Source organism: Rutilus rutilus (assembly GCF_951802725.1).
Source record: "Rutilus rutilus genome assembly, chromosome: 14".
Taxonomy (NCBI): Eukaryota; Metazoa; Chordata; class Actinopteri; order Cypriniformes; family Leuciscidae; genus Rutilus; species Rutilus rutilus.
In genome coordinates, this window is record NC_140219.1 from 3,442,332 (window position 1) to 3,465,679 (window position 23,348).

The 23,348-nt window shown below is 38.1% G+C and overlaps 2 protein-coding genes across 4 annotated transcripts in view; both read left to right on the forward strand.

Annotated features, from left to right (window-relative positions):
- The window catches only part of arl3l2 (ADP ribosylation factor like GTPase 3, like 2), a 298,428-nt gene that overhangs the window by 174,999 nt on the left and 100,081 nt on the right, over window positions 1–23,348 (forward strand). The window lies entirely within an intron of this gene.
- Window positions 983–23,348, forward strand: part of f8 (coagulation factor VIII, procoagulant component) — a 32,982-nt gene continuing 10,616 nt past the window's right edge. For 2 of the 3 annotated variants that reach the window (XM_084430545.1, XM_084430546.1), the window contains exons 1-20: window positions 1,028–1,236; window positions 3,814–3,911; window positions 3,997–4,119; window positions 5,288–5,500; window positions 6,126–6,299; window positions 7,749–7,973; window positions 9,125–9,380; window positions 9,455–9,635; window positions 12,164–12,251; window positions 12,549–12,766; window positions 14,565–14,715; window positions 14,824–15,033; window positions 16,378–17,452; window positions 17,806–17,971; window positions 18,753–18,995; window positions 19,824–20,052; window positions 20,486–20,668; window positions 21,162–21,278; window positions 21,399–21,470; window positions 22,869–22,954. In XM_084430545.1, coding sequence (XP_084286671.1) covers window positions 1,088–1,236; window positions 3,814–3,911; window positions 3,997–4,119; window positions 5,288–5,500; window positions 6,126–6,299; window positions 7,749–7,973; window positions 9,125–9,380; window positions 9,455–9,635; window positions 12,164–12,251; window positions 12,549–12,766; window positions 14,565–14,715; window positions 14,824–15,033; window positions 16,378–17,452; window positions 17,806–17,971; window positions 18,753–18,995; window positions 19,824–20,052; window positions 20,486–20,668; window positions 21,162–21,278; window positions 21,399–21,470; window positions 22,869–22,954 — 4,257 coding nt within the window. In that variant the 5' untranslated portion in view covers window positions 1,028–1,087. Of the gene's footprint in view, window positions 1,237–3,813; window positions 3,912–3,996; window positions 4,120–5,287; window positions 5,501–6,125; window positions 6,300–7,748; window positions 7,974–9,124; window positions 9,381–9,454; window positions 9,636–12,163; window positions 12,252–12,548; window positions 12,767–14,564; window positions 14,716–14,823; window positions 15,034–16,377; window positions 17,453–17,805; window positions 17,972–18,752; window positions 18,996–19,823; window positions 20,053–20,485; window positions 20,669–21,161; window positions 21,279–21,398; window positions 21,471–22,868; window positions 22,955–23,348 lie in introns of all 3 variants that reach the window. The other variant, XM_084430544.1, reaches the window with a different exon arrangement.

Sequence of the window (23,348 nt, forward strand, 5' to 3'; positions counted from 1 at the left end):
ACGTTGCATGATTACTGGTGCTGATGACCGTTAAAACCATAGGTTAGAAGAATCGCGTTAATCCAGTCTGTGAAAAAGGTCAAATAATATTATTCCGCGATATCGTTTTGTGTGACGCGGTCCGCACTTGAGAAATAATATCTCTCCGCGCTGCCAGTTCCTCAGGTGATGCGTGCCACGGTTTAATTGACTGTCTGACACCAATTAGCTCAAGATCAAAAGATGAAAATATCACAGAATGTGTTGTATGACATGTGAAAAGTAATGAGAAATTATTTACCAATTAAATTAAAATAAAACCCAACGAAGGTTCTTTCAGAACTGGAGGAAAAGTAGTTCTTCAACACTGAGAATTGCTTAGAAACTGTATTATTCACAAAAAGTATATAACCTATTAGTACTGTTTAGTCAGATATTTTCTTTCTACAAAGCTTTACTTAGAAATGTACTATGGTAGTCATAGTTTACGCCAAATAGGTCTATATAAAACAATAAGAAAACACAATAATCCCATTAAATGTATGTATCAATACCTAAAACAATTACTTTCAGAAACTTTCCTTGGAAAACCTTGATAATCAGCCATAACTAAGACTTCCATATTCTGTGGTTTCTGTAATAGTTTAATTCGATTTAAAATAGATATTTCATAATATCTGTATTTTCCAATGTTGGGAGTTATTTTTAGCCAAAAAGCACGGATTTGTGGTTTTGTAAGTGTGGGTTTCAGATAAAAACAAAATATTGTTGGTCCTGGGCGAAGAAAAATGAAGAACATCTGCTTTAAAATAGTTTCCAGTGATAATGCAACTAAATATGAAGTAAATATGAAGACTATTTTGTAGTGCTATTTCTGCTTTTCATGTGGTAAAAATAGGAATTTACAAAACCCTACACACCGCAATCCATCATCCTTTCTTTCTCTTCTTACATCATTCTTCCTATGACTCAAAGCCTCATCATTACTCATGAACCTTCTCTCAGTGTCTCTTTCTAAGCTCCTCCCTAAACACTTCTCAGTTATATGAGTCCTGACAGCATCCCAGCATCACATTCAGTCAGCGTGCGTCTAACTTGAGCTCCAGTGATGAAGGTTGTGCCGTTCCTCCTCTTCCTCACAGCGTGTCTGAAGTCTTCCAGTGTCCTGGCGAAGACTCTGGACTTCTTCATCGCAGCAGTGGAAACCAAGTGGGAATATGTGTTTACAGACACAACAGATCCTTCTGCAAACCAGAGGTGGGCACTTTTACTATCATGCACACATAACAAATACATGCACTAGTTTTATCACAAACCATGCATCTTTTATGAACATTTTCAACACAAAAACACAACAGTGGTATTTTATCAGAGAGTGAACTGGAATGTGACCATAAAGCATAATATGTCAGTATTATAAGGAAACAGCTTTGAAGAAAGCGGTTTATCTTTTCATTAATTGACATGGACTCAGTCCAGCAACATTCAAAGGCAAAAAACTTTGAGGACTGTCCAAAATTCAATTACGCTCCCAGTTAAACAGAGCATAACCAAAAGTGAACAAAGTCTCTAATTATAAGTTAATAGCTTGATTGATCGTTTGAAGCCTACTTTTTGATTGCAGTTATTTATATTTGATATGTTCTAGTCGTGATTTTCCATCTATGAATAGTGCATGCGGTCAGAACAAACATCTTTGATTTGGTGTTTTTAGAACAGAGTGTGATAACAGTTCATTAGTGTGAAACCGCAGCGGATCATTTGCTGAATATGCATATTTCTTGCAATAGATAATCCTTTATGAGGCATAGAACATTCTGTGACTAGAAGTCAACACTGGAATATTAAAAGACCATGTCTGGTATAATTACATTAGTTAAGCTTAGTTTATTCACTTATTTGAAAAGGGACCATGTACGATTTTTAACATAAATGTTTCCATTTCATGCATTTTGTACCAGATTTACCCAAAGGCTGATTTTCATCCGCATTCCCTTGGCAGGTCATCACTAACATAAATGATAAAATAACACAAACTGTTCCTACGTACGATAAAACATGCATGCATGCATGCACACGCACACACACATTCTTGTACATCTATCTTTATGAGGACTTTCATTGACTCAATGCAATCTCTAGCCGCTTACTCTAACCTTACCCATCACAACTAAGTGCCTAACCCTTACCCCCCACCCCACACCCACACACTTATTTAGGATTTATTAATAATCAATTCAACTGCAATGTTAATGTGTACAGAGTTCATTTTAAAAAGAATAGCTTCAATTTAAAAAGACCTATAGATGTAAATAGACGTAAATTGTCACAACTCCAAAAGTTATGTTTCTCTAACAGGGGTGTAGCCATCATTTCAAAAGTGAGGGGGACAGAATGCCAAGCGTTATACCAGATTTTTTATTTTTTTTGCACACCTTTGTTGACAGGTTTTTGCTTAATTGGCTTAATATGCTATTTATGTTTAAAGCAATAAAACAGAAAGAAAGAAAGCAGGGGCGATTCTAGGATTTTCATTTTAGGGGGGCTCAGCCCCCAATGAGGGTATGATGTTAAAAAAAATGTTTCGTTTATAATCTAATGCTCATTATTAACTAGTTTCATTCATTCATCCAGTAACATGCATATGGCCGGGTTTTATAATCACTGAGGTCCCAAATGTGAGGTATTTAGGGGGGTTCGGGAATTTTTTTATTTCTCTTATCTACATATGTGCATTTTAAGATGTTTTGAAGGCCAAAAAAATTGGATAACAATAGCTTAAGCATGGTGCTGAGGCACCCCTAAAAAGGGGCTAGCCTTGCCCATGAAAGAAAGAAAGAAATACAAATGTTCTGTACTTTATACTGCACATAGCCTAGTATTGTATATTGTACAATATTGTTTATGTTTACATATTTCAAATAGTTTTTTGTGTAGGCTACGTCAAACTTCAAGCTTTTAAAACTACTTCAAACTTTCAGGTTAGGCTTTTTCAAGACAACTTTTAGTTTGTCTACAAAAAAATTGTATCTAACAATTGTAAAGTGTTACCGAATTATATATGGTAAACATCATGTAGGCTACACGTTACAACGCTGCCTGATTCAAGCAGATATAGTGGCTGTTGATGCATGAAAATCCAAATTCAGCATTAACAATCACCATCTTTATTCTAATTTGACGGGCGTTGATTACATATCTGTGAAAATAAAAGACATTACGAATAAAAAAGACTGAAAATAAGCGCACGTTCGTGCGGGTACTAGAGAATATTTTCAATTTCCAACAAAACTTGTTAATTATTCAGCTCGAGAAATAGGCAGAGTTATTCATCAATGTGCAACACAATTCGGATACCACATGACAACTTACAGTCATTTTTCGGGGAAAAGGGAGTGAAGAGTTTTTTGCCGTTTTGAAGTTTGAACTCATTGCGACCTCTATGAAAATGATGGATCCAGCGCGGGTGCGACTAAGATCCTACAATGATGATAATGGTTTGGTTTTTCAATTTATATACAGAATAAATAATAAGGGACCAAGCACTGAACCTTGGGGTACACCCATTATATAATGTAATTGACATCTTTCATTTTTACACATTGTTCTCTATTTGATAAATCTGAGGATATTCCTGATAAAGCTCCAGATGAAAACTGAAACTTGAGACAGTTTAGAGGGAAGAACTTTGTGATTAACCGAAATTCACTCTGAATCCAAACATTTAGCATTGCATTACAAAATTACTCCTTGCGTGAATTGTATTGTGTTGTATTGCATTGTATTGTGTTGTATTGTATAGATGGCTAGTTACAGTTTATTCATTTTTAACAGGAAATTTGCATCTGGTGTGCAGAAATACACCAAGGCTGTATATACGGAATACACCGATTCCACTTTTACAACACCAAAGTCAAAACCTCCATGGGCTGGTCAGTATAAACCCTTGCTTCTCATGAAAAACATTACGATGTTTTGAATAAACTTGGACAGAATGTAAATGTATTTCTGTTCCAGGTATTCAAGGCCCGACCATCAGGACAGTGGTGAACGACAGGGTTGTGGTGCACTTCAAAAACTTCGCCTCACAGTCTTTCAGCATTTCTCCCATCGGCGTTCCGTACTGGAAACAATCGGAAGGTAAATCTGAATGAACGTGCTGCGGATTCGCATTCATCTTGGAATTCTATAGACATTTGCAGGCACTTTTATCCAGAGCGATTTACAATTGAGGAATACAACAAGCGATTCATCTTAAAGAGGCAATAAACGTGAGAAGTGCTAGTGCTAGCCATCGTTAGAAGCTAGAACAGGGACGGATTAAAGGAATACTTCACCGATTAGCTTTGTATCAGTAGAAACCCGGTAGTATTTTTGAGTGACCGTGCTTCCCTCCCTCATGTCCCCCTGAGACGAGAGACGCAAAAATCGTCATTTAGCTCATCAGAGGCTCTTTTGTCCAGAGGCGAGAGACTCCAGCCAGTAGGAGGAGCTCGTTCCGCATGTGTTCAACCCGCCCATAGGGGGATCTCACGATAAAACGCCGTCTTTTCAGTTTCGAGTCGACTAGTAGCCTAGCTGTATCATTTCTCCCGATACTGCCCTCTGTAACCGGTAGGCGTGGCTTGGGCGTGTCCTCGTAGAGCAGCGAAGCAGGTGCATTCTGGGAGTTGTAGTCTTTCATCCACATGAGCCAAAACTACATTTTCTGGCTTTTCTCAGTCTAGAAGGCACCAACTTCTAAAATAATTTCACATTTCTACTACATAAATGACCCAATTTAAAGACACATTCATCTTCCCAGCGGTGAAATATCCCTTTAAGTATCATCTTACTAAAACATATCATTGGAGATATAGTGAGAATTGATATTTATGCATTGTTTTAGTTTTTTTAGTAGTCTGCTATAGTGTTATGAAGATCTACAAGCATCAGAATTTATTCTTACTTTTTTGAAATATCTCTTTAAGGAAGGAATAGTTAAAAAGCATAAAGGAGGATAATTAATTCCAGACTGCACAATTAACTTTTACAGCATCGGGAAAATAGTGCCTGGAATGAATTCACAGCATCATTACAGATTCCATTTGGAATTCTGGAATTTGTTTTGTAACACTGACTGAAGATGCTAATAAATTCCAGGGGTGCTTAAAGAACATGTGATTTCCCTTCTGACAGTTGTATAAACCAACATATGGTAAGTCTGGGCTTACCCGGGAAAATGAAAGCAAAATGAAAGCAATATCCTGACCGGTTTTAAAAACCCATAGTGTGTAAAGATAAACCTCAACATCCTTCTGCTTTTCAGGCGCGGGGTACGAGGACTCCAGTTCTGTTCAGGAGAGAGCGGATGATGCAGTGCCTCCTGGCGGATACTATAAGTACGTGTGGGACATTTCCCCCAACTCCGGACCAACCACATCAGACCCGGAGTGCCTCACCTACATTTACTCATCGCAGGTCGACATCGTGCGAGACTTCAACAGCGGACTCGTCGGGGCTCTGCTGATCTGTAAAACAGGTGTGATTATGTTCTGTTGGGATGTGTCAAACATATCTATTTTTTTAATAGTAAAATAGGGTCCTATTATGCTTTTTTACATGTTCAGCTTTCTTTAGTGTGACAAAGCTCTGCAAAGTCACTCCAAAGTTTCTGAACTCCCTGAAACGCCTCCATTGTAGTCTTGAGTTTCTTCCGGGAACGAACACGTCACAATATTCCTCATTTAAATAATTCATGCGCAGAATAAAGGGGCGGGGCCTGGTTGAGTTAGTTAGTAGTGTGTTAAACTGGCGCTTATGGGAAGGGGCGGGACATTTCCCAAACACACTCGAAGCGCTCGACCAATCACAACACACTGCTCCAGCCGACCAATCAGAGCACAGTGTGCTTTTCAGAAGGAGGGGCTTCATAAAGACAGGAACTAAACAGAGCGTTACTGACAGACTGGGAAGAGAGGAGCCGCAACAATGGAGAATATGAGGAAAATAATCAACATTCAAGCAGGAAAACCTGTTCTAGTAGAAACAAAAACAACATCAAGACTTAAAAGGGCATATTAGGTCCTCTTTAACCACTGAGGATTTGTACTGAATGAGACTGCTGGTAAATACGTGACATGTCCTGTAACATTTGACTCTTTCAGAGGCTCTGACGGAGGAGAGACAGCGGAAGGCAAAAGAGTTTATTTTGTTTCTCGGTGTCTTCGATGAGAGTAAGAGCTGGTACCAGGAAGTGGGCAGAGCAGACAAACTGAAGAAAACACCCAGTCCAACCCAGTACCACACCATCAATGGATACATCAACTCTACATTACCAGGTGCCAAATTACTTCTTACACTACCGCTCAAAAGTTTGGAATAATTACGTTTTATGTTTTTGAAAGAAGACAAAAAAAACGAATATTGTGAAATATATTTACAATTTTCCATGTGAATATATATTAAATTTTATTTATTCCTGTGATCAAAGCTGAATTTTCAGCATCATTACTCCAGTCTTCAGTGTCACATGATCCTTCACAAATCAGTATAATATGATGATTTGATGCTCAAGAAAAAATATCTGATTATTAGCAATGTTGAAAACAGTTGTGTTGCTTAATTTTTGTGGACACTCAAAATTGTGGTGTAAATAAGTTTTTTTTTTTTTTTTATGAAATTAAATAATTGTATTCAGCAAAGATGCATTCAGTTGATCAAAAGTGACAGTAGATTTTTATAATGTTACAAAATATTTCTTTTGAACTTTCTTTACATCAAAGAATGCTGAAAAAGTGCAGTATCCATAAAAACTCGTAAGCAGCAAAAACTGTTTACAATATTTGTAATAATAAGAACCATTATTAATAAATGAGTATCAATAAATGAGCACTATATTAGAATGATTTCTGAAGGATCATGTGACTCTGAAGACTGGAGTAATGATGCTGAAAATTCAGCTTTGATCACAGAAATATTAAAGTTTACTATAAATTCACATAGAAAACATTTCTTTCCATTTTTATGAATTCTTATTTTTGTTACTGGGGTGAACAAATTCTTAACAGGATTGATAATATTTAACTGTTTTGAGTTGACATATGTTATACTTTAGAGGTCGACCGTTTCATCGGTTTTGCCGATATATCGGTACCGATAGTGGATTGGTGGAACTAAGGTTAAAAAATGTTGTAGAAGTATTATTCGTTTGTTAATTTCAACATTTAGTAATACATTTGAAATTGAGTTTTAATTTTAACTTTATCTGTTATTACCTTAGTTAATGTACAATGATCTAACATGAATGATCAAGGTACAATTGTATTGCTCAAATATTAATACATGCAGTAAAAACGTATATTGTATATTGCATAATGCATATAGTTCATGAAAGCTATAATACATCCTCATTAACAAATGGGACTTGCAAAGTGTTACCTATGAACATGTACGTAGGTTTCTAGGTTATAGCTAAAGAAACACAAATTTGACCTGTAATATTTTAATGTTTAAATTATTTTCTGTAGACCTTCTCATTTTAATATATTCATATTTATATATTTATTTCATTTAGCACATTTCAGTTCAGCACTGTTTTACTTGGAGTGTTATGTTCGTTTTTAATCCAGAATCCATTTAAAAAAATATCGGTTGAATAATCGGTTATCGGTATATCCGGTTAAACCTAAATATCGGTATCGGTGAAATCCACTATCGGTCGACCTCTATTATACTTTACATGTTGTAATTCTCAAATGTATTCTGCATCTCTGCTCGTGTTTCATCAGGTCTAACCGTGTGCCAGAAGAGCCCGCCGGTGTCCTGGCATCTTATTGGTCTCGGCTCCACCCCAGAGATCCACAGCATCCAGTTTGAAGGACACACCCTGAAGGTGTTCGACCACAAGCGAGTAACCGTAGAGATGACCCCCATGACCTTCACTACGGCCCTGATGAAGCCGTCCGCTATCGGGAAGTTTCTGATCTCTTGCAAGATCCACTCTCATCAGACAGGCAAGACTCTTTCAATAACATGATGTACAAGATTTTGCATTTGTACTGTAATAATTCTCATCCGAATATCATCAGTACTTACTTTGTAAGATAAAATAAAGGCAATGCCGATGAGGTGAAGTGGGTGATGTACATTAAATTTTCCACAGAAATATGAAGCAAGCAGCACAACTGTTTTCAACATTGATAATAATCAAGAAATGTTTCTTGAGCATCAAATCATCATATTAGAGTGATTTCTGAAGGATCATGTGACACTGAAGACTGGAGTAATGATGCTGAAAATTCAGCTTTGATCACAGGAATAAAATTATATTTTACAATATATTCACATAGAAACAAATTATTTTGAATTGTAATAATTTTTCACAATATTACTGATTTTACTGTATTTTTGATCAAATAAATGCAGCCTTGGTGAGCAGAAGAGACTTCTTTGAAAAGCATTAAGAAATCTTAATCTAACGGTATAGTGTAAGTTTTGCAACATGTTCTGCTAGAGAGAGCTTCAAAAGTTAAAAGACAATAAAAGAGATAAAGTAAACTACATCTTAGTGCTTATGCACAACAAGCTTCATTAGGAATAGGAAGCATGCTGGTTTATCGTTACTGATGAGACATGAGACGTCTTCAGAAGAATAAAAGATCGTACTAGTGGCCAGTTACGTTATACATTGTCTGGATGTTTAAGTGAAAGAGCGAAATTTGATGTTTCATAATTCCCTGAAACGCCTCCATTGTAGTCTTAAGTTTCTTCCGGGAATGAACACGTCACAATATTCCTCATTTAAATAATTAATGCGCCGAATAAAGGGGCGGGGCCTGGTTGAGTTAGTTAGTAGTGTGTTAAACTGGCGGTTATGGGAAGGGGCGGGACATTTCCCAAACACACTCGAAGCGCTCGACCAATCACAACGCACTGCTCCAGCCGACCAATCAGAGCACAGTGTGCTTTTTAGAAGGAGGGGCTTCATAGAGACAGGAACTAAACAGAGCGTTACTGACAGACTGGGAAGAGAGGAGCCGCAACAATGGAGAATATGAGGAAAATAATCAACATTCAAGCAGGAAAACCTGTTCTAGAGCTCAAAAACAACATCAAAACTTTGTTTTAATGTTTCTCTAATGTTCAATTTAATCCTCCTCTCCAGCTGGTATGAATGCATTCTTCACTGTTGAGAACTGCCCTGAACCTTTGGCGGGCCCAATCCCAGACAAACGATATGTCGTACATTCTGATGAGAATGAGCAGGAGGAGGACGAAGACAACATGTTCTCCATAGTGTTCAAGCAAGGAGGGCCTGTATCCGTGCTTCGCTCGAGCGCCAAGGGAAGACCTAAAGTGTGGGTCCATTACATCGGTGCGGAGGAGATAGACTGGGACTATTCATCTAAAAGCGGCGACCGGTACGACTGTGAGCATGTCCTGAGACGAATGAATGTGAAACTCATTGAAACTAATGATGATTTGCATGTTTCAGGCCTTCAAAGTCATCAGCAGCAGAATCTGAGTGGTTCAGAAAAGGTCCTCAGCGCTTGGGTGCGGTTTATAAGAAGGTGGCTTTCATCGAGTACACAGACAAGACCTTCACTGAGAAGAAAACCACCGGCAAAATGCTGATGGGTCCAGAGCTCAGAGGGGAAGTGGGAGATAAGTTTCAGGTACGAAATGTAGATTAAAAGAGAAACAGGTGATCGGATAAAGACAAAAAAGAAGGAAAACCTGAATGGTTACATCACAACTACTGCGATTTGATGATCGCACTAAAGCCCTATTCAGACGGGATTAACTTCACAAGGGTAGATGGAGTGGTGTAATTTTACCACAGGACGTCTGTAATATTAATGGCCAATTCGCACGGGATAAGAGATCTCAGTAAAACTAGCAGAAGTGGGAGAGTAACTCGATTTGCGCATCGCCGTCACTCCTGTCGTCATGTGTGTGTTACGCTGCTTCCTGATATCACGTGCGCAAACACATATAACCTATATTTATATATATAAAACAGTTCTGTCCGGTCGAACGATGTATTAATGAACTTCAGATTGGATTGTGTTAGTAATAGACACTTACCTAACGCTAAAAGATGTTTCGTGCCTCTAACAAGTGCTGTCGATCTTCTTTCTGATCTGAATGGTGTGTGTGTGTGAAACACTTGAGTTTTGCCACAGACTCGTTCCAGCGTCTAGAACGCAACTGATGCTTTATCAAGCGTCTCCATACTTGGAAAAACGCGGAAAACTACTTTTAAACACGAAATATTTACGTACATATTTACAGCGGGTCTATTCGCACGGGATTAGTGTCACCCGAGGTCATTTTTCCGGACCTTTTTACTGAAGGTAAAAGTCGGCGTAATCTTTACTGACATTGTCCGACATGATCACTGAGATGCACATTCAGACGGGACTAAAATCACAGAGAAGCTCTTTACCCCTCCTCTCCATGTTAAACTAGTCCCGTCTGAATAGGGCTTAAAGGGATACTCCACTTTAAAATGAAAGATCTGTCATCATATACTCACCCTCATGTTGTTTCAAACCTGTATGAATTTCTTTCTTCTGCTGAACAGAAAGGAAGATATTTAGAAGAATATCAGAAACCAGGCAGTTTCTGGTCTCATTGACTTCCATAGTATATATTTTTCCTACTATGGAAGTCAATGAGACCAGAAACTGTCTGGTTACTGACATTTTTCTAAATATCTTCCTTTCTGTTCAGCAGAAGAAAGAAATTCATAAAGGATTGAAACAACATGAGGGTGAGTATATGATGACAGAATTTTCATTTTAAAGTGGAGTATCCCTTTAAGCCATATCACAATCTCACAACCATGCATCATTAATATTAATTCATTAAAAAAAGGTTATTACATGGTTTTGTGGAATACTTGATTCTGATTGGTCAATCGCTAGGAACGGTTTTTCATCGTGGAAGTTTTGCGTTTGGTGAGCTAATAAAATATTAAAACTCAGTCAAATCTATATTTTGTGAACAGTTATTTAATTATGCCATCCACTATCGTGGACTCGCTTTCTCTTGTTTCATACAAACGCAGATGCTGCCATTTTGCGACGATTGTTTTGTACACTTTAGGATTATAAGATAACAAACAAGTACGATTTTAAAACAATTTCATCTCAAATCAATATCTCTTATCCCCATAATTATTTATGTGGCGAAATGCTGTGTAATAAGTGTTATGACTGTATAACGTATCTCTTAAATGTCCATCTAGTGTCCTCTCTCCGTGGAAGTTTTGCGTTTAAAGACCTAATAATATTTAGACTCAGATCAGAATTATTTACTTATGTGGAATAACTGTGTAATAAGCGGGGATAATGAACATCCAGCCGGTTGTTATCTCAGAATAAACCCCCTTCGCGTTGGGGTCCTGATCACCCTGTCAGTGTTTATTCTGAGATAACAACCGGCTGGATGTACATTATCCTTCACTTACGGGCAACTGGCGAGTAACACCGTTTCAATGCCGATTTTTGGGGGTTTATTTGGCTAACAATCTAAGGGTCTCCCACAGATGGCGCCGTGCTGCCAGAAGCAATCCGTGCATTAAATAAATGTATTAGAAAACGTGTAAGTATTTATTAATCACAAAGTAACCAGAGTGGGCAATTCTTTTCAGGTGGGAAAATACCAAAATCCATATAAATACGAAAAAATGGTTTCCCATAAATGTTGTCATAACAGTAGAGCATGGCACTAGCAATGCAATGTCATGGGTTCGATTCCCAGGGAAAGCAAGAACAATGAAATGTAAGTCACTTTGGGTATAAGCGTCTGTCAAATGCATAAATGTAAATCTCTTCACCTTTATGTTGTTCCAAACCTGTAGCACAAAAAGAGACAGAATATGTTGGTTTCTCTTTTGCATTTCAATGAATAGAGTTGGAAATTACTATTCAGTGAGAGATAACTAACCGTTCATCTTGATATTTCAAGATTCAAGATTCAAATTCAATTCAATGCTGACTTTAAAGTGTTTAACTTATTGTTAAACAATTAAATTTGGGTTACACTTTATTTTAAGGTGATGTGGTTACAGTGAACTTACTCAAACTACATGTTGTAACGTGTAACTACATCACGTTAAAATAAAGTGTTACCCAAATTTGAGGTAATGATTTTTTCAACGCTTTCTGAAACACACTCTTTTGTATATCTCTATTAGATTGTCTTTAAAAATAAGGCCAGTCGACCATTCAACATTTATCCAAATGGCCTGACCAGCGTTCAGCCTTTGAAGACAACAAACCAAGGTACGAGACGTTATATTCTTACAATTTATTTTTCAGATTTTCTATTTTTAAATATGTCTTATAGTTATATTTCAGTTTTAGTTATTTTAGTACTTCAAGTTAAACAGAACATTTGAGATATTTTGCCTCAACAATTTGATTTGATTTCAGTTAATGTTTATTTTATTTCAAGGAACAAATCAAAACTAAAAATATGGTTTTATTTTTTGTTAATGATAATTACTCTGGTGTCAAATTGAGTGGATGCAAATGACTTTTAATGGGATTAACGCATTTTTCTCTGTTTGTGGGTTGAAGTTAACCAGGTGGATCTTCGTTCTCTGGCCGTTCCACCAGGTGAGACAATGACGTACCTCTGGAAGCTGACAGCAGAAGACGGACCCACAGATGCCGACCCACGATGCCTCACACGCTTATACCAGAGTACGGTGGATCCCGTTCGGGACGTGGCGTCTGGGTTGGTGGGACCCCTTATCATTTGCAAATCCCTATCTCTGGACAAAAGAGGCAGAGTGGTGAGAAGAAACCCTGATGTAGATCTGATCATCTCAACACGGGCTCATTTGAAACACGTGCTTACATGTGGCGTCATTTCTGCTAAATTATATTGCGTTGGGGGTGTAACGAGACCCTCATGTCACATTTCGATGCATATCACGATACTGAACTCACGATATGATATTACTGAGATACTCCATGACATATGATAAAAGATTAACTAAACATTTACTGTTGATTAAAATGCTAAATTTGATATTACATTGGGGTGTAAATGAATAGGCTTGGAATTGGTGCTGGAAACCCAACGCGCAGGACAATAGAGACGCCAGAATAACAACATTCATGATTCTGAAGATGAAAATACAGAGTTATTGTAGACGAATATGCTTGAACTCTGTCACTGACTAGATATATTTAAAATAATGTCGGCCACTTTTTACTGGTATCAAGACATTTTGCATTATCAGGAGCCACAAATATTCCCCCATTGCATTATTATACATTATATTCAACATCGTAGTTTAATGTACTGACACTAAAACTCTGTAAACTTGATTTTTTTCTCACAGAAATGTTCATTTTGGATGAACTATACACAATACATATTGTCACTATCCACGATACATACTGATGCATTTTTATATTGCGATATATTGTGACATGATTTATTGTTCCACCCCTAGTTGCACATTTTCACTTGTGAAGATAGTGAAGTTAGTTAAATAGTTAAAGTGAAGATAAAAGTTAATGCTCTATCGCTTTTGAAAATAACGTACCATCCTCACTAAACCAAACCGAGCAAGTGTTAACAAAAGCAAACGTGATTAAAAATATTAAAAAAATAATAATTTCTGAAGCAACCAGGCCATTTTATCTTGCTTCTAGTCTTTGAGCTCTTTTATTCTGACTCTTATTTCACAAGTGCAATGCTGTACCGAGTTTAGTATGTCAAAAAAGCCAAACGTATGGAGATGGTTATGTGATTATGGAAGTAAAATAATGACAAATGTTTTTGAAACAAAAAAAGCTTGTTGAATTGCACTACTAATTGCATTAACCCTGCTTGCATTTTAATGCGTTTTATTTTTAGGGCTTGCATTTTTATGGGCTGAAATTCAACATGGTTGTATTTTTAAGCTGTGAATATTTCAATTCAAAACATTTCACACACTTTTTCATTACTAAAAATTCAATAATCCATATTCACCTTTCAGATTTCACTTCCAAAATATTCATTCTGTTTAAAAATACAACCTATAATATTCGACAGACAATTTTCAGTCCATTTTATTGCGCTTTACAAATTTAGTGGTTCAAATTCGACAGAAAATTCAACATTTGACTTCTTGGAACGGCAGGAATTTCAGTAGATTGCCGATTGGTAATCGCTAATGTATGGGTTAATGCAATGCATATTTTTTCAAGTAGTGCAATTCAACAAGCTTTTTTTTGTTTCAAAAACATTTGTCATTATTTTACTTCCATATGTGATGCAAACGTGAAAATGCATTGCTTTACAAATCATGCACTTATGGTAAAAGTGTTTTGAGGCCATAACAGTTTTTGAGCAAGGAACCATGAAAAAATAAGTCGTAGTTATAGATGATCTGACCCTGTTATCATAACTTGTGTGAAAAAGAATAAAACTCGTTGGTGTTTTACTGACACAAGTGTTATGTGTTAAGTGGCATGTTTTTCCAATGAGCCTATGTTGGTTTACTAGATGGATGGAAATTATTATTAATAAATGCTACCTATAAGTATAAAGACGGATGGTAGATGATAGTTAATGTTCTCCTAATGTTTTCACAGGTAACCTCAGATAAAGAGAAGAAGCTCCTGTTTACGGTGTTTGATGAAAACAGAAGCTGGTACTTTGAGGAAAACATTAAAAGGAATATTGAAGATCCAACTAGGATTAATCGCAATGATCCGAATTTCTACAATTCAAACGTCATGCACAGTGGGTGTTATTTTTTAGGCTCTAGATGTGCAACATGGGATTATCTATAGTAGTTTGTATTGTTATACCAAACTTTGGATTAACCTTCATTTTTTAATTGTGTTTCAGCTGTTAACGGTTTCATGTTCGACCACCTACAATTCAAGATGTGTGTTGGCGATGTGATACTCTGGCATGTGGCGAGCGTTGGCATGCAGAGCAACTTTCTGTCAGTTTACTTCACGGGAAATACGTTTGAGAAGGATAAAACATACGGCACTGTCCTCACACTCTTCCCAATGACTGGAGACACAGTGACCACTGAAGTGGAGATGCTAGGTAAGGGTCAGAGTTCAAGGAACCCCTGAATGATACAAAGTTTTTACTGTGTTTTTTGATTCAATTTAATTATCCCAAACTTTTGACTAGTATATAAATAAAAAACGCCCAAAACACTAAGGGCCCTATTTTAACGATCTAAGCGCATGGTCTAAAGCCACGGTGCAGGTTAACTTAGGGCGTCCGAATCCACTTTTGCTAGTTTAACGATGGGAAAAATGGTCGGTGCTCCCGGTGCATGGTCTAAAAGGGTTGTCCCTATTCTCTCAATGAGTAATGGGTGTGTTTTTGGATTTACGTGCGTTAAACCAATCAGAGTCTCATCTCCCATTCCCTTTAAATGCCAGTTGCGCTCGCGGATTCGCTATTAACATGACAGAATTTGATAGTGGAAAGACCGAACGCTTCTCCTGAGCGCAAACGGATCTGCTCGTGCGCGAGGTGAAAGTGCACAAGCAGAACATCCACGGGACAAGCCGGATTCACCATCTTTATGTACACAATAATAATCTTTTACATTGTCATCATTTTCATTTTAATATTTGGCATGTGTGTGTGCTGCTGTGCGTCCCTGTGTGTGTAATAAGCGGAGTGTACGCGCGTTGTGGACCCGCCTATAGGCGCACATTACTAACGCGCTCTTTAAATAGCAAAACAAATATTGCGACTGACTTTAGACCAGGGTTCAGTTGGTCAATGGCGCATTCTGTTGCCGGCCCAGAAAAGTTAGTAAAGACATCGTTAAAATAGTCCAAGTGACTACAGCGGCTCAACCTTAAGTTTATCAAGCGACGAGAATACTTTTGTGCACAAAACCCCCCCAAAATAACGACTTTATTCAACTATTGATTTTCTTCTGTGTTTCTCTGAGTGAGTTCATGTAGTGTAACAGCGCAGCGCTTCTGGGTTATACGTCAGAACGTAGGCTCACTATTGGCCAGCATCACACACATGACCAAGGTCGGCCAATAGCGAGCCTACGTTCTGACGTACAACCCAGAAGCGCTGCGAAAATGAATAGTTGAATAAAGTCGTTATTTTTGGGGGGTTTTGCGCACAAAAAGTATTCTCGTCGCTTGATAAACTTAAGGTTGAGCCGCTGTAGTCACTTGGACTATTTTAACGATGTCTTTACTAACTTTTCTGGGATGGCAGATCTCGATTACCTAGAAGCCTATGGAGGAGTGAGACAGCTCTCAGATTTCATCAGAAATATCTTAATTTGTGTTCCGAAGATGAACGAAAGTCTTACGGGGTTGGAACGACATCAGGGAGAGTAATTACTGACAGACTTTTCATTTTTGGGTGAACTAACCCTATAAGTCTGATGTTTGATCCTTGTAGGTGAATGGGAGGTCAGTGCATTTGACCCCTCTCTGAAAGAGCGAGGCATGAGCGTTCGCTACACGGTTGTTAACTGTGAAAGAGTGCTTCCTTTGGTGGACAAAGACGACTACGATGATGACTTCATTGAATTCATTGAGCAGAACTTCCCGATTCCACGGGGAACAATGGAAAAGAACCGCACTATCGCTATTCGTGTTTGCCGAAACAGAACTGTGACGGAGTCTGCGCCTGGACGAGTAAACATGAGCCGAGCTCCAGACAATGAGAGACAAAACAGAACCCGTGTATGTGAGATAAGATATGTTCCGGTGAAGCGGGAAAAAGATTTGGAAGCGTTATCGCAGGGTGGGATTCCACAGGATATTTTGGATCAACTGGAAGAGGAGATGGGTGGAAATTCTTTGGAACGTCAGAAAAGGTCCCACCACAAATCTTACAGAAGTAGACCGGAGGTACCAAACGAGATTGATCCTAAAGCCATATTAAGTTCCTCAGAAAACAGGGAATTAACAGGAGAACAACATGGTGCAAACATTCAGTCGGATCACAACAAAACACATCCAAGCGGTCCAAACATGTTTAGAAAATTCCTTCTTAAAGATGCAAGCATGTCGACTAACCTCAGTCAACTTCTGAACGACTCTCAGGAGGTCCAATCAGAGGAAGTGAGGAATCGACGGGAGCTGTGGAGCGTCAGCAAAGACAAAAAAGTGGATGTGAACGTTCACAGCGACAACGAAGTTCTGGAAGAATCTGGAAGTTCTGGTCTAAAGAAGGACAAGATGGAGGAAAGTTTGAATCCATTTAACTACAATTACAAAGATTCAAAGAAGTTCCAACCGGATCTGGAACCGGTTTCAAATTCATCAGATAATCAGACATATGGCAGGAAATCATTGGCAAGTGACTATGATGATTATAGCGATGAGGGAAGCGTTGGTTTGGATCATCATGTTGAAGATAATGTCGGCATTAGGTCGGCAGAGTCGAAGTTTCGTAGTTACTACATCGCGGCTGAGGAAATCTTATGGGATTATGGGATTAATAAACCAGCTCAGCTCATCAAACCAAGGTAACAGTGCATATAAACATATAGAACAGCCACAACAACAGTTTTGATAATTTTAGCAGACAAGTATACAAACAAGCCTTAGTGAAGGATAAGAGACAAAGACATGACACAATTTATGAACTTTAGACCAATAGTGTGTGTTTATATGTATGTTTTATATTGCATAAAATACATTTAAGGTATCAGATTGAATCAAATCCATTTAATTTAGTTGTTTATTTGTATATAGGTAGTTAAAGTGCAAAAATGCAATGCAATGCACTTTTAGATGGCGATATTAATATTGCTTTTCATATGAAGGAATTAAGGACCTGCTCAATTCTACATGCACTAAATGTTTGATGTGTCCACAGGGAGATGCGAAGGGGAATGAGAAAATATTTCCCAGCCTATAAAAAGGTGGTTTTCAGAGCCTATCAGGACAGAGATTTCAAGCATCCAATCAAACGAGGAGAACTGGACGAGCACCTCGGCATTATGGGTCCTGTGTTGAAGGCAGAAATCAATGATGTCCTTACTGTAAGTTTCTTCATGAAAAGGAGGTACTAAAAGCATAACATTGCTTTCTTAAGGTCTAGTCTTACCGTTGTTCGTGGGCAAATATTCTCAGGCGAAATCTAGTCTTTTCAATAGAAATAGGCTACACGAGTTTACATCTCGCAATTCTGACTTTTTATCTCAGAATTGTGGGATATAAAGTCACAATTGCGAGTTATAAATTCAGAAATGCGTGATATAAAGTCGCAATTGTTTGTTATAAAGTCAGAATTGCGTGATATAGTCACAAATTCAGACTTTTCTTCTCAGAATTGCATGTTTATATCTTGCAATTCTGACTTTTTATCTCAGAATTGTGTGATATATAGTCGCAATAGTTTGTTATAAATTCAGAAATGCGTGATATAATGTCACAATTGCAAGAAATAAACTCGAAATTCTGACTTTTCTTCTCAGAATTGCATGTTTATATCACGCAGTTGGGAGATATAAAGTCAGAATTGCGTGCCATTAAGTCGCAATTGTGAGAAATTTGCGATAATTGCGAGTTCACGTATATATCTCACAATTCTGACTTTATAACACGCTTTATATTTTGCAATTCTGAGAAATAAAGCTAGAATTGTGAGATGTAAACTCGCAATTGTGAGATAAAAAGTCGCAATTATCTTTTAAAATGTTTTGTTCTGTGGAGGAAACGAGCTTCCATAATTCAAAAATGCATCATCACAAAAGTATTCATTAATTAGCAAAGTTTCGGTTAATCGCCCACTCTAAATTCTTGCTTTTCTCTTCCCATAAGGTGGTTTTCAAGAACCTGGCATCCAGGCCGTACTCTTTCCACTTGCATGGGGTGTACGATAAGACGCAGGGGAGTTTCGGCCCTGGATCGGGCCCAGAAGGCTCCAAGGCTGAGGAAGCGCCAGGTGATCCCGTTCCTGCGGGCGAGGAGAGGGTGTACAACTGGAGAATCTCCAAACGACAAGGTCCCACAGCGTCAGAGTTTGACTGCAAGGCTGGGGCCTACTACTCCAACGTCAACATGGTAATTCAATGTGCAACATAGGAATCAAAATTAGGTTGCTTTTGTTGAATTTGGGGAATCTTTCATGTCTGAAGCACCAAAGTTGTACATATTTACGTTGTTTTTACCACCTCCCGTTGTGTTGGGTCAGATTGACCCGCATTTTATCTTCAAACGGCTTGAAACAATGACATTGGATCTTTCCCATTTTGGCATGCAAAGTTAATTAAAGGGAATGCAAAGTTTTGTCACAGTTTTGTGTTTTGGAAAGGCTGTGTTGGGGGTCATTCTGACTCCCTGTTGGTTTCCATGCAATTGACCAAAAATCATCACTTATAGTAGCTTTATCAGACACTAAAATTTGAAATGCATGAGAACCAATGAACGTTTCCTCAAAATTGAAGACTCTTCATCTGAATCATCCAAGAAAAATGTATTGTTTCGTTATCTAGTCACAGTCCAATCCAAAAAGGGTTTTGGCTGTTATTTTAGGATCTCAATTACTGAAAAGAAGTGTGAGAAACACACATTTTACATTAATCTTTTAATGTTGATTTTTGTCAAATTGCATTGAAGCCAATGCAGGTCTATTTGTAAAGTTGTAACACAACAGGAGGGTTAAATTGAATAGAATTAAAAAAAATAAAAAAACAGGTTAAAATATAATGGATAGTGTTCCTCAAACAGAAGAGCATAGCACTTGCAACTCCAAGGTCATGGGTTTGCCTCCTAGGGAATGCATGAACTGATCAAATGCATTGCTTGAATGCAATGCAAGTTGTTTTGGATAAAAGAATCTGCCAAATGCATGAATGTAAATAACTTCTGTATTCCTCCTGCGTCCACCAGGAGAAGGACATAAACTCTGGTCTAATCGGTCCGATGCTGATATGTAGTCCTGGTACCCTCCGTTCACGCGTAAAGCTTCAACCTGACGTGACAGACTTCTTCCTTCTCTTCACCACCTTTGATGAACGAAAGAGCTGGTACCTCGACTACAACATCGGGAAGTTTTGCACCCCACCCTGCCAGGCCAAAGTAGACGATCCGTGGTTCGAGATGAGCAACAAGTTTGCAGGTACATTATGCCATGATTTGTGAATCTGCATGCATGTTGTGTTGAAAATTACAAGATAACCAGTCTGATCTGTTCACATCCTCTGTCTCAATCAATATTTGGATCCAACAAATGGATCCTTGTGTTTATGCTTGTTATTGTGTAATTCAGTTGTTAAATAGCCTTAAAGCCTTTTCTTTAGTACAAGAACAGTAAACAGGCTCCATGTACCCAGTTTTTCTAAATATAAAGAAACATTTTGGAAATGCATTGATTCAAGGTGACACATGTACATGAACATTTATGCATTTGGCAGATGATTTTATCCTTACATTGCTTTCAGGGTATTAGTAAATGCATTTCTTGGGAATTGCTAGTGCCATGCTTTCCTATTAGGAACTGTAATAATAGCCACAATATAATATTGTGTGTTGTGTTTTATTGGTACTTGTAGCTATTAACGGCTACGTGTCAGAAACGCTTCCTGGCCTGATAGTTGAACAGTACCAGACGACTCGCTGGCATCTTCTCAACGTCGGGAGCCAAGGCGAGTTTCACGCTGTACACTTCCACGGACTGCCGTTCAGAGTCGGAACAGATCAGGATCACCGCATGGGAATTTTCAATCTCTATCCCGGTAAGCTATACACAAATCCTGCACACGGCACCTTGCATGCCTGTTAGGATTACAAATCACAATTCATTAAGCATAATTTGGGCAATCTCACAGCATAGACTTAGTACACTACCGTTCAAAAATGTGGAATAAACAAGATTTATTAATGTTTTTGTAAGAAGTCTCTTCTGCTCACCAAGGCTGTATTCATTTGTTTTAAAATACAGTAAAATCAGTAAAATTGTGAAATATTATTACAATTTAAAATAGCAGCTTTCTATGTGAATAGATTGTAAAATGTAATTTTATTCCCGTGATCAAAGCTGAATTTTCAGCATCTTTACTCCAGCCTTCAGTGTCACATGATCCTTCAGAAATCATTCTAATGTGATGATTTGATGCTCGAGAAACATTCCTGATTATTATCAACGTTGAAAACGGCTTCATGTGTTTGTGGAATCTGTGATACACCTTTTCTCTCTTTCAATATAACTTATTCTGTCTGCTTTGGCAGGAGTTTTTGGGACGGTGGAGATGAGGCCAGCAATCGCAGGCACCTGGTTAATAGAGTGCACTATAGGGGAACATCAGCTGGCCGGCATGAGAGCCAAGATGCTCGTCTACAACCCACGTAAGAGCTTTTCTCGATAGGAGATTGTTGAGGATCGTTCTTGTCCTCCTGTTTCTGCAGTCGTGTTGGGAATCACTAAATAGTTAGAGGCGCCTGAAACTGATTGATTTTGTTTTACAGGATGCATTCGGCCATTAGGAATACAGCTAGAGTGGATAAACAACAACCAAATAACAGCCTCGGATCACTATGGTAAGAGCAACAAAATGCAACATAAAACCCACAAAATAATAGTACGACGAAAGTATTCAAACGTCTGATGTGTGCGATGGATTTGGTCAAACCTTTAAGTAATTTGTCCTGCAACTTTTGTGCTCCACAACATGAATGATTCCTCAAATCATGTGTTTTTTTTGGGGAGGGATATGCCAGGAATAGGACTTAAAGGAATAGTTCACTTACAAATAAAAATTCTGTCATCATTTACTCACCCTCAAGTTGTTTCAAAGATATTTTGAAGAATATGGGTCACCAATCAGCTGATGACTTCCATAGTATTTTTTTCCCTACTACTATGGAAGTCAATGGGGTCCATCAACTGATTGGTGACCCATATTCTTCTAAATATCTTTTAAGTGAACTGTTCCTTTAAGATTTTCGCCTGGCAGATGATAAAACTGGTGCAAGTCCCATAGAAATTTGGGAGTCGGCTCTTTTGACTTGGGCCATAAAATCTAGTATTTTAAAAGGATGGTTCGGAGTAAAATCAACCTAGGGTCCTTTGCACCATGACCTCGAGCCAAACACCCCCCAGAAGCCTTTTTTCCCCTTGGTTGAACATTATTAAAGTTAGAGCTTATTTAGAGATATCAGCCGGATGGCTTAGTGCAGGCGCTAATGGATCCTAGGCTGTATCTCGTAAATTACCCACTAATAATGCCCAGAATGGCACCGAACTTCTACAGTAGTACAAATAGGTTCTGTACTCATAAAACGAGGCATTGGAAAGTTTGTAAGTACATCAGGAGTTTATTTAAATAACACTTGCCTGATGGCTAATGCTACCGCTAACCCGCACGTCGACGTCACTTCAGTGATTTGGGAAAAGCATGTAAAAGTCCTGGCAGAAAGAGATGCATAAGGATGTAGTGTAACAACAATTATTAGTTAACACTAAGTTGTTAACACTTCGGAAAAAATAATAACTCTTCATTTCACTACATCCTTATGCATCGGACTTTTACGTGCTTTTCCCAAATCACTGAAGTGACGTCGACGTCCGGGTTAGCGGTAGCATTAGCCATCAGGCAAGTGTTATTTAAATAAACTCCTGATGTACTTACAAACTTTCCAATGCCTCGTTTTATGATTACAGAACCTATTTGTACTACTGTAGAAGTTCGGTGCCATTCTGGGCATTATTAGTGGGGTAATTTACGAGATACAGCCTTGGATCCATTAGCGCCTGCACTAAGCCATCCGGCTGATATTCTCTAAATAAGCTCTGACTTTAATAATGTTCGACCAAGGGAAAAAGGCTTCTGGGGGGGGTGTTTGGCTCGAGGTCATGGTGCAAAGGACCCTAGGTTGATTTTACACCGAACCATCCCTTTAATACAATTATTTATTGAAATGCCATTTCTCTTAAAGGTGCTTGGAAGCCCGATTTAGCCAGACTTGAGTTATCCGGATCGATTAATGCCTGGATGGGCAAAGGCACAGACTCCTGGCTCCAGGTAAAATAAACCTTGTGTTTGCAGAGATAACATGCTGTGCTTTGGCTCATTTGTAAGGAAAACATCTTATGATTTATTTGTGGCTCATATCACAGACAATAGTGACTCTTTGCACCACAGTCAGTCAGTCATTTTTGACACATTTTTCTTTCATTCTCAGCTAAAACAAAGTGGGAAATAGTTTTGAAATCCTAAAAATAGGTTTCCAGAGTAAATTGTTTTTAACCTTTTTTTTTTTTTTGTATTTAACCTTTGATTCAATAGTGTTTGGAAGAGCAAGAGAAAGAGAGAAAGTGTGTAGGATGCACAACAATTTACTATTTATAGCAGGATTCCTATGATCATGCAAAACTAGGAAATATTTCCTGGAAGTCATGGAAATCTTAATCTTAAT